Source organism: Cynoglossus semilaevis, chromosome 11 (genome assembly GCF_000523025.1).
Source record: "Cynoglossus semilaevis isolate Cse_v1.0 chromosome 11, Cse_v1.0, whole genome shotgun sequence".
In the NCBI taxonomy this organism is placed as follows: Eukaryota; Metazoa; Chordata; class Actinopteri; order Pleuronectiformes; family Cynoglossidae; genus Cynoglossus; species Cynoglossus semilaevis.
The window spans coordinates 6782335-6793256 of record NC_024317.1 but is presented as its reverse complement, the minus strand read 5'-3'; the positions used below and the strand labels follow the sequence as shown (position 1 = coordinate 6793256).

General features: G+C 41.0%; 2 protein-coding genes across 7 annotated transcripts in view; one reads left to right on the top strand and one right to left on the bottom strand.

Moving 5' to 3' along the window:
- Window positions 1-237: 237 nt before the first annotated feature.
- On the bottom strand, window positions 238-2638 carry lhfpl5a (LHFPL tetraspan subfamily member 5a). The gene is made up of 2 exons (XM_025059980.1): window positions 1994-2638; window positions 238-1325 (listed from the first exon to the last, which is right to left on the bottom strand). Exons 1-2 carry the CDS (start codon window positions 2394-2396, stop codon window positions 1075-1077), a joined length of 654 nt encoding a protein of 217 aa, XP_024915748.1. The 5' UTR covers window positions 2397-2638; the 3' UTR covers window positions 238-1074.
- Window positions 2639-9549: 6911 nt separating this feature from the next.
- The window catches only part of kif21b (kinesin family member 21B), a 54307-nt gene continuing 52934 nt past the window's right edge, over window positions 9550-10922 (top strand). For 3 of the 6 annotated variants that reach the window (XM_008320275.3, XM_017036799.2, XM_008320276.3), the window contains exon 1: window positions 9553-9978. In XM_008320275.3, the coding sequence (XP_008318497.1) occupies window positions 9938-9978 (41 nt within the window). In that variant the 5' untranslated portion in view covers window positions 9553-9937. Of the gene's footprint in view, window positions 9979-10922 lie in introns of all 6 variants that reach the window. The other 3 variants (XM_017036798.2, XM_008320273.3, XM_008320277.3) reach the window with 3 other exon arrangements.

Sequence of the window (10922 nt, the reverse complement as noted above, 5' to 3'; positions counted from 1 at the left end):
TTCAAGGCAGAAACTTAACCGTTTAAGTTTTTGAGACTTAGGTTGAAATGTGTTGAAAATGTGAAGGTGCTTTACAATAACATGAAAAAAAAACTAAATTTTCTGGTCATTCTGGTGTTGAATTTAAATAAAAAGTACAGATTCTGGAATAGGTTATGTTTTTCCTCTGAACCATTTTCTTATTTTTCTACAAAATGTCCATGTTTCTCCTTTTATGTTATCTTTTTTCTGTAGGTAATGAGAATAAATATTTTTCAAAATCTTATTAGGACTGCTTTTCCTTACTTAACTTCACATATGTCTGGTACAGGGTTTTGCCCAGGTGAATGGTTTCAGTGTAATATTACTACTAGTACTGTTAAAACACTGCCTTTTCAATATACTGAAGAACTACAACCCTTACAGATCTATTGAACAAAACACATTTGTCTCAAATGAAGAAATATAATTAGCTGTTTTTTAGTACAGGAGGGAGAACAGAAATGCACTCCAGAACCCATCAGTCACTCTGACTACACCTGTTGTAAATTATCTGATTTTTAATTGGTCTTTGGAGACTTTATATTTAATGATTTTAATACCAGGGTCCATGTCTGTATGGTTATTTTAGTCACAGATTTAGTGCAGCGCCAGAAAATCCATAATTAAAAGGTTAGAGTCTGTGGTGAAAACTCTACAGGATTAGAAAGTACATGTGAACCTTGAATCCATCTCTCCTCCACTGTTTGGTCATCTCTTGTTCTTGTCATCGTCAAGGGATCTATGCATTATCTGTAATAAGAGATAAAAATAGTTACCTAATGACTAAGTACCTAAAAAGAAATGGAGATTTAATTTGGTCTGTACAGTAGCCTTTAAGACTAAAAATAAAACTTTATACAGTTTTATAATGGGCTCAGTGAAATTTTCTCTGACAACTCGTCTGTCTGTCACCCTCTAGTGGTTTTTTGTTATAGTTTTTTTTTATTCACACCACCTTGCTCAAAACATTAACAACATCAAATTAAAACATTGCTTTTGGTCTCCATATCTCTTTACCCCTTGACCTTTGACCTCTGTTATTCTCCACCCACCCTACACCCTCGTACCTTTCCCCTCCACCTGGAAGTCCTCAGGCAGCAGCTTATCCTGTCTGCTGCCCAGACTGAAGGCCAGGAAAGAGAGGATGAGCGAGTCCATGATGCTGATGATGGCCAGGATGTAGGCCCAGCGCACCGTGCAGTTGCCCAGGGTGTACTTGTCAGTTCGTTGGCCACACATGCGCTTCACCTCCTCGGAATCCCAGCCATCAGGATAGATCATGCAGCCAATCACCATGCATGTACCTGGCAGCCAGACACAGTTGGACAGGAAGGGTGAAAACCAGATGCTGAATATTCATTTGTAATTTTATTTTATATTATATATATATATATGTGCAAACATAACAACTAAAAAGCTTATAACCTACATCATTTAGTTCCAGAAAGAACAAACTTGCTCATCTATTATTGACCCTAAAGACAGACAGACAGCCTGTCTCATGTTGTCTCACTGTGTGAACAGCAATGTGAGCTCATGTGACAAGGAGAAACAACTTGGCACACACACACACACGCACGTGCACTCATCGCACTTTCCCTTTCAGAGGCTCACACACAAACACACACTCACAAACCGAGTTCTCACTGTCTCCATTTTTCCACCTGAAACACGGCAGGATACAATTATGATCAAAAATGACACACACACACACACACATGCAATACCTCAAGGTCACTCACATTCAGCAGCACTTTCCAGCAGTGAGAAATTTCCTTCCTCGATAACATGTGTTTGGTTAACTTTTTTTTTTTGTTGTTGCTTTTTCTTGGTTACTGTTTGGTGAGCATCTACCATACATTTTAAATAGTGCACGTTTTTGGTCCTTAGCAACACATTTTACCTTTCAAAACTTCAAAAGAATAGAATAGAATAGAACAGAATAGAATGGAATAGAAAGTCTGTTCCTCACTGGAGGCCAGTTGCATCCAGGCGCAGATCTTGTACACACTGCCCGCGTTGCAGAAGAAGAAGAGGCTGAAGCAGACGATGCTGGCCACCACCAGTAATGTGGAGATACCCACAAAGAACATGGCCGTCTTGAAGGCTCCGGAGGGGATGGAGCCAAAATCCAGGGCACTCCCTTTGCAGGTCAGCTCTGAAGTGAGAGCGTTCCCTATGCAGTAGTGGAAAAGGCCAAAGTATCCGGCCTGCGGTGTGTTGACGCTGTCCCCAATCCAGTAGGGCTGTATGAAGACCACTACTGTTATGACAGAAAAGGTGATGGTGAAAGCCGTCCACAGGACGCCCATGGCACGCGAGTTACGCACGTAGTTGGTGTGGTAGATCTTGGCTGCTTCCTGTGCAGGGAGCATGGCAGAAGTCTTCGTCTGGGATGTTTTACAAAGTTCTGTTCTATTCTATTCTGTTCTATTCACTTTCATATCGTGGCAGTCCATATGTTTTTCTCTGTCCAGTGTGAGGGATGCAGATCTGTCGTCCCTCTTCAGAGGTCAGAGAAAGAGAAAGAGAGAGAGAGAGAAAGTGGCGTTGATAAATGATTAATGGTTAAATGATCCACAGAGGAGAGAAACACTGTGCCTTAACAGATGGCACACCAGTAGTTCTCTCCTCTCTCACTTACAGGGGTCAGAGCACTTTCATTTCAGATACATACTCAGGAAGCTGCAAAATAAACTAAAAACAATTAAAATTAAATTAAAAACGAATTTCAGAAATATTTTTCACACTGATCAAAGCGCTTGTCGATCTGAGTGAGTACTACAATTAACCACTAGATGGAGACATAGAACTGTATATTCAGTATGTTCACCTACACCTTCCTTTTCTTAATTTCCCCGGTGTGAGATGGATAAAGTCTTATCTAATCTCACCTTTATTTAAATACATTGTTCAAAAGTCACGTCTGTCATATCTGTATTTCTAAAGATAGAACTGATTTGCATGATGGACAATAAACAGAGAATGGCTGAATACACAAAGAAGGATCCAGAAAATAAAATCAGTAGAAATCTAAAATAATACACTGACATGACGCAGTTCTTTTTGTCACCATTTTGCAGAGATAATCCATGTCTCACACCCCATTCACCCCTCTGGAGCAACAGTGGTGTAAATTTAGCCTTTGAAAAAAAAATAAATAAATAAAATCCCTGTTTGTATTTATTCCAAAACCTCATTTTTGTTGAAATCACATCACATCAGATTTCATGCCAGACAAAGCAGACTGATGAATCACGATCATGGCACTGTTACAGTCACATGCCATTTAGAAATCCCACAGTGCATTCCTATGGAGCGGTGTTTAATAGCGTTATCTGTAATCTAATAGTTATTTTTACGTCTGTCCCACGCTGCTGTTCTGACGCAGTGACCCAAATACTGCTGCTTCACAACAACACAACAGTGTTGGATGTAAAACACACACACACACATGTCTGATGATAACAGGTTTGGACCTTCTGGAAGATATTTCACCAACGTCTTCATATTCAGAGGAAGGATGAATAAAAACCTGTTTTTGACCCCGAGCCTCAGATTGTGCCACATGTTTTTAATGCAAGTGATATTTAGTATTTATGATCCTTCAGTAAGACTGGGACATTGAGAGGGTTGATGTATGGATCTCTATTGGTTCATGTGCGTGTGTGTGTGGGCACAAGCGTGTTAATGCACTTAGCTTTATTAAGTGATACCAGCCCAGTGTGAGAGGAAGGCTCTTTATAATCGTGTTATGTGGAAGTGGCAATTCAATTTTCAGACACAGAATTAAGTGTGTGTGTGTGTGTGTGTGAGTGTGTGCCTGCTTTAGTACTGTATGTACGTCACATCAGTGTGTGACTATAAAATTATATTTTTCACATTGGTCACTGCTCACTAATCAGACACATAAATAATAATGACTAAAACAGCCAACCGTAAACAGCGCAGTAACTCACGGAGTTAAACCTGAAAACACAAATACCAGAGAGTACAGTTTGAATTGAAGTATGTGCCATGGTCAGTGAAACCTCAGAGCCAAAGTGTCCTTCAAATATTTGAATCTGTCCTTGACATTCCCAAGGTCGTGATGCTACGATGTCATTCCAAAAGTCCAGCTTTTATACATAAAAGAATGATTATAATGGCAAACCACTGAAAGGTAGTACAGATACATATGAACTAGAGATGTCCTATATTAACCGATATCTGATATGTCAGTATTGTCCACATTTCATTTTTAATTCTGATATCAACCTAAACCCATATAGGTCTGGTAATATTTATTTATTTATCTGTACAAACCGTTGTATGAGTATAAGGTTATAAATGAGCTGCAATGCTGCCATCTAGTGACTTTAACTTTCACATATAGCCGTTTATCCCCATAACTATTTTAAAGCTCACGTCATTTGACAAAACCCAGGCAATACGTTCTGGGGTTTTCATTCAGAGGAAAAAAACGCTAACGATTCTTACAGATCTTACATAATTATGCTAATTTTAGCCGATGATATCGGTCGGCCAATGTTTCGGTCTCAATTTTGCTCTTAAATACGCTTTAATAGTCACTGAATAATAAAGTGTGTGTTTCTGCAGCTTCAGTGTGTGGTCAGGGGTCTGACCAGGCTCCAGTGCGTGATTAACCCGTCACACTGTCGTCAGGTCAATTAGCTCTGAGAGCACAAAGAGGCTTTTCTGTCGTCTCAGCATCTCTTCCTGTCTGCCTCCATCTGAGCCCTGTTTCCATAGAAACAAGGCATCAGGTCCCCTCAGAGGGATGATGGGGTCTTGGTGGCAGTGTTAGATGACGAAGAACAAAACTCCAAAATAAAACAAACATTTTACTAACCTGGCTGTACCATGATGTGTGCTACGGAGGGAGTAGATTTCATGTACATTTTTCATTTAAAACTGTTACGACAAGGTGCATTTTTAAAACATCTTCAATTTCATTAATACTTTAGATTGTATATTATGAAAAATGCAGTGGTAAAAAAAGTCAAACTTTTAAACCTCATGGTATCAGCGAATTTGGTTTCCGGGGTTCTCTGTTTTGTCTCCCACCATTTCCCCCCCTCTCTCTTTTTTCTCATGTCAGCTGACACAGATGGGCACTATTAGTCTTTTGTCAGTGTGTGTGTGTGTGTGTGAATACAGGCATGCACTGAGCTTGGGGCAAAGGACCAAATAACAAGTCCTTGTTCTTTACCCCTCTCTCTCCCCCTCACACACACACACACACACACACACACACACACACACACACACACACAGAGAGAGACTGTCCTCTGAAGCAGTAACTCAATAACAGTCACCACCTCTCTCCAAAAGCCCTGGAGCTGGAGCTGGAGCTGCAGCAGCCTCCGTGCTCCAGCTCCAGTCCAGCTCACTCTCTAAGTCAGGAACCACCACAGTCTGGCTGAAGATGCTGGAAAATTTGGGTCAGTGATTTGCCATGGGATGGAAGTGGGGGCGTGGGTCTGGTCTGCAGAGGACGGTGTCCCTGACACGGTGCTGGACATGGACCACTTTTATATATACAGTATATATATATGTCAGTGACTGGTGATGTGTGAACAACCGGTTACTGGCTCCTACAAGTAAAGTCAAAGGAATGTGTTTTTCCTCACACACATGAAGACGTGGTGAACCTGAAACCTCTGATAGAATCTCACATCACAATCTCTACAGAACTATTTCTCAGCAGGGCGGAAGAAGAGAGGAGACCGTGTCACATCACGTATAGATTATAGATTGTGAAGTCCACTCTGATCTGTGAATATAGGGTAAAACTTATTGGAATTGATGACACGATGCCGTGTTGTCAACTCATATTAAGGGCAGTGGGTAGATTGACCCCATCTCCAGAAACTACCACACCAGTCAGTACCAGTGTTGTTTAACCTCATTTAAGACGGCAAAGGAGAAAGAAAAGACTTCAGAGTCAACTTCCACAGCTGTGTTGACTCCTGGGCTGATGAGCTGCACACCTGAAGGTGGTTCCTTCCAATCAACAGAGCAGGATATCAGCTCCTGACTGACACTACTAGTTGTAAATATTGCACAGAATCACTGGGACTGAACCAACCACTGGCTACAGCTCCCTCACCTGGAAGAACTGTGCAGCACTGATGAATAAACTCTTACTCCGTACTCACCTGCCGTGTTTCCTGCTCTTGGATTCACCTTCCTCGAGTCGGAGACACGTAACTCCTTTAACTGTTACATTTATGACTACGTTTATATAACTTTTGTTACGGCATGTTTGGCTTTTTTGTTAGCTGCTTGGATAGCTTTGAGTTATCTTTAATCTGTAGCAATTTTATTTTAAAGTTCTAATGTTTGATCCACCCTGATGTTCAAAACATATTAACGTAGCATAGCGTATGCTATTTTCTCTGTCCCTCTTTTACTTGTTGCCTTTTTTTTTTTACAAACATTTAACTAATTGACTTCAAACTAACTCTGGTTGTGGACTTCCTTTGAGACACCACTCATCTGTTCTGTATTCCTTTTCGTGGGCAGTTGGGTTTTATTTTTTCTTTAATTGCATGTTTTATGATATGTGTCCTTTGGTTTAGCAAACATTAACTCCCGACTATTGTGAAACCAAACACATTTTCCTCACATCTCAGCTGTGAAGATATTTTTACCACTGATTCACAGTTTGCACTGAAAGTTCTGCAGAAGTGATAGGACAGAGCGTAATAAATTGGTGGTGGGGGTTTTGGAAAGTTGAATACCCCCAAGACCACTGCAGCTGACGCACATAAATCCCAAGCACATAAGGAGTTCCTCAGTCCAAGACGTGGATTTCTGACACCGTCTTAAATCCCATGCACACTCAGAGTGGAGCGAAAGGATGAGGGAAAAGAGAAACAACTTGTCTTAATTCCACTTTTATATATTTGCACTGCACTTCTTTCTTTCCTTTGTCAGAGAGACGTCCCACATCTGTTTGTGTAATCCAAGCTACTCCACACTGTTTTGTTACGGTGAAGAAAGAAGGATTAGTTTAGAGAGCTTCAAAGCCAATATATAGGCAGGAAATACATGTGAGGGATTATAGACACATCAAAGAATAAAATCCAAGAGAATATAAGACTCAGTTTCACCAGCCGTCTGTATTTACATTGAGGAAAAATAGCAGGACATAGGAAAATAACTACTGTATACGTTTTGAATTGAGGAAAATATTGTATAATACATGGTAAAAGGTTTGAAAAGTGTAGTACTTTAGTGATCCTTGATCTGAATTTAATTCCATACTCAAAGCATTAAGACACTATAGAGCAGGGAAGCTCTTTATGGTATATGGATGGATGGAGGATGATGGTGTGTTGTCAGTGGTTTTTCACACAGATCCACAAAATGATGTGTATATATATATATATATATATATATATATATCAATGATTAAACTGTTTTTAAAAACACCATCTGAAATGATGCAGCAAACAGAATCAGGCACAAGCTGAAGTTGTTAAAGACCATTATGAAGTACAGTGACTGTGAAAATGTGTGTGTGTGTGTGTGTGTGTACAGCTGTGTCTGGGTAATACAGTGTAAAATCCCATCATGGTAATGAATGGCTGAACAACAGAATCATGGCTTAAGTGTTTTTCTTTTAATACTTTTACACAGTGAGGGTGTTTTTAAGACCCCCCCCCCCAGACTCACACACAGATTACAGTGCAGTCTGGTGGATGGAGTTTTTAGAATATCTGCCTGATTGTCGAACCCACACAGTATGATTATGAAACCGACTTCCATTCATTATTATTTGTGGAGGCGGCACGCAGGACTGGATTAGAAAACTCTGGAAACATACCTGAGGAGAATGAAGTGGTCTTAACGCAAAGCTAATTATGTAACACTTCGTGTGGTTTTTGAAAGCATGTCTGGCCAAGTACACTGGCTGTTTGTTTAGTGAGTGAGTGAGTGAGTGTGTGCACCACCCTTGTTTGTGTGTTACTGTCCCATTGCTGTTTTCCCATCAGGTTTAAGAGGATTTGGGATTTATCCTCATAACAGATTGATAATCCAGATCGGAATCCGACACTGATTTCAGGCATTTCAGCGTACTGTAGGCGCTAACATTGTTGGTATTACTGAAAACTGGACGACAGGCAGAAAAGTATGTTCATATGTTGAGTCCTGGAGACGTTTTCCTTTCTCACCAGGTACAGGTCCTAGTTGACTTTCTGATTATAAAGGCAGAAGGTTTGGATTTCCTGGATCCTGGAACACTTTAAATAAGATTATGTATCAATTGTATGTCACAATTTAACTGGTTGAAATTATATAATTTCAACAGGTTGTGGTGGTTATTTATCAAATATGATGTCTGATTTTTGGGCCTTACAGAAAACCAAGGGGCCAAAATGTTGAGAAAAAAAAAAAGAAGCAGCGTGTCATCATTTTTGACTCAACAAGCAGAAAGTAAGCTAGTTATTTCGAAAACAGACTCAGCAGCACAGGGAAGTAGGCAGAGTTGCACTTCCCCTCGAACTCTCTACACTTTCTGTGGCTATATAATAGGCTCTTCATCTGATACGATCTTTGACCCAGAGGTGTTTAAAATGGAGGCCCCTCCTCTGTGTCATGGGAAAAGTCTGCCGGTGTTTATGGCAGTTTAACAGACCTCAGATGTGTCCGCCGGCACTCACTTCTCTGCAGGTTTCTGATACTTTCAGTCAGTTGTGGGCGTGTACTGTAGGGGCGGGGCCATACGCTCTCTCTGATTGGCTAGGGTTGTACAAGAAAGGCGGTACTTGCACCGGAACTGGCCGTATTTGATGTCAATCTCAAGCGATTATGTTGCGTTCATGGATTGCTCGGGAAACCAATTCACTACTTGCTTTCCATTTCCTCATTTAATTCTTATAAAATCTTTTTTGTAAATGCAGTTTTATCACAATATGTATCAACAAATATTATAGAAAGAAACAAAGGGTTAGACGTTAAGGCCTTTATGGGGTAAGATGATTTCCCAGTGGTGTACATGGATTTGGTTTGAGTTTACCTTTTTTCTTCCACAGTCCAAAACCATACTAAATTAATTTAATATTATTTTAGTATTTGGTTGAAAAGTTCATGAATGTGTTGCATGATTTATTTAATTATTTTTTTCTTTACAGTGGTGCTTTGGCCCAGAGGCAATGTCTCTGTCATTGGTGTGGTGTATCTTGCACATGTCACAAAATAAATACATTAATATGTAATTTTTTTGTATTATTTAAATAGCTCGGTATTGAATTCAAAAATGTTGCTTGAAAAATGTTTATTACTTTGGAAAATACACAAAGAAATGATTGAATGGTTTAGCCTGGTAGTAGCAGAACACGAAGTACAAGCAAATTCACCCGCTTTTTATATACTTTGTAAATAACTGTCCTCTAGTTTTATTTTTTTGTGAATACAGAAAGTGTCCATCCTTCTCAAACAAAGGTCGATTTTTAACAGCGGAAGTCGCACAGATTTCCGAGGGTCCTCCAATGCAGCATGACCACCTCCAGTTTACGGTGTGGACTCATTGAGAGAGAGAGAGCGAGAGAGAGAGAGAGAGAGAGAGAGAGATGGCTCTTTAAACAGGATGTGGGGAGACACAGACAGAGAACGCGGGGAGCGAAGTAAAGGTTGTTGTTAAAACACTGAGATGTGACGTGCACAAAATGAGCGCGGCGGCAGCGGAGGTGAAGAAGAGGAAAAGGAAGAAGAAGCGGACAGGAGGAGTAACGATGAGGCAGCAGCAGCAGCAGCAGCAGCGGGAGCTCAGCAGCTCCTGACGGCTGCTCCTGCTGACCTGAGACAACCAGCACACACCTCACAGACACACACACACACACCGAATACCTAACGTAGCAGAATTACTCCACATCTCGTCGCTGGTGGACTTTGGAAACAGACAACGATGGCGAGTCTGGGGGACTGCAGTGTGAAGGTTGCGTTGAGGTAAGCAGCCCCTGTCTGTTTGTCTGTCTGTGTGTCTGTCTGTGTGTCTGTCTGTGTCTGTCTGTCTGCTGGTAATCTGCCCACCACATTGTCTTTGAGCCTCATGGTGAGCAATTAAACGCATCACACAGACACAACACAGCCTCACCTGCCCCTGTACAGTCTAATAGACTTTACAGTCGTAGACCCAAAGACACAGTACCTTAACCTTTACCCCCTCATCTCATTGCCTCACCCCAACCCCTTATTTTAACCCCACCTTTTACCAAACTCATCTCGTTTCTATTCTCACAACTAGAACAGGAGGTGTGCTAATGACCTGCTGAGATATTCTGACCCTCTGATAGATAACCAAACGTTTTAACCCTGACCCCAAGGATGGAGATGCCGGTATCAGCCAATGCCTTGCCTTTGATGATGTTGAATCTTGAGCAGTCAGAGAGTCGGTGTAGAGTTCTTCAGATAGACCCTGATCAGAACCAAGTCTTCAAACGCCTCTGTAAAGATGTTAGATGAGCTTGACCTGAAAATGTCAGAATGTCCTCACAATTTTGCAGTTGACGTAAGATGTTTTCCACGTTGACAAAACGCTCTAACTAGTGGCATACACTCAAAAACCAAAGCCACACTTGGAGTCATGGTATCTGCATTAAAGGTCATCTGCTGTCTAAAAGCTGAATAAATAGCTGCCCCCACTGTGCCTGTGTTCAATGAAGGATACATCAGGTTTGAACAATAGAGCTGCATTAATGGGAAACATACACTTCCCCTGTTATAGGAATGCCTGAGTGCTGTTCTGCTCAGTATTGATAAGGAAAGTCATGTGATGGTGCCTCACCATCTCCATACGTGATGGAAGTTCTCCGCAGCCCTACAGCCTCATTGGTGTGCATTTAAGTCAGTGCCATAGAAGTGGAGCAAACAGCTGTAGCCAGGTGCAGGGG

What these genes read in the sequence shown, in the direction of transcription:
- lhfpl5a (XM_025059980.1), bottom strand. Translation starts at nt 2,396, where the DNA reads ATGCTCCCTGCACAGGAAGCAGCCAAGATCTACCACACCAACTACGTG. An exon ending in CTGGATGCAACTGGCCTCCA is followed by an intron (nt 1,326 to 1,993) that starts GTGAGGAACAGA and finishes TCTGGCTGCCAG; the next exon opens with GTACATGCATGGTGATTGGC.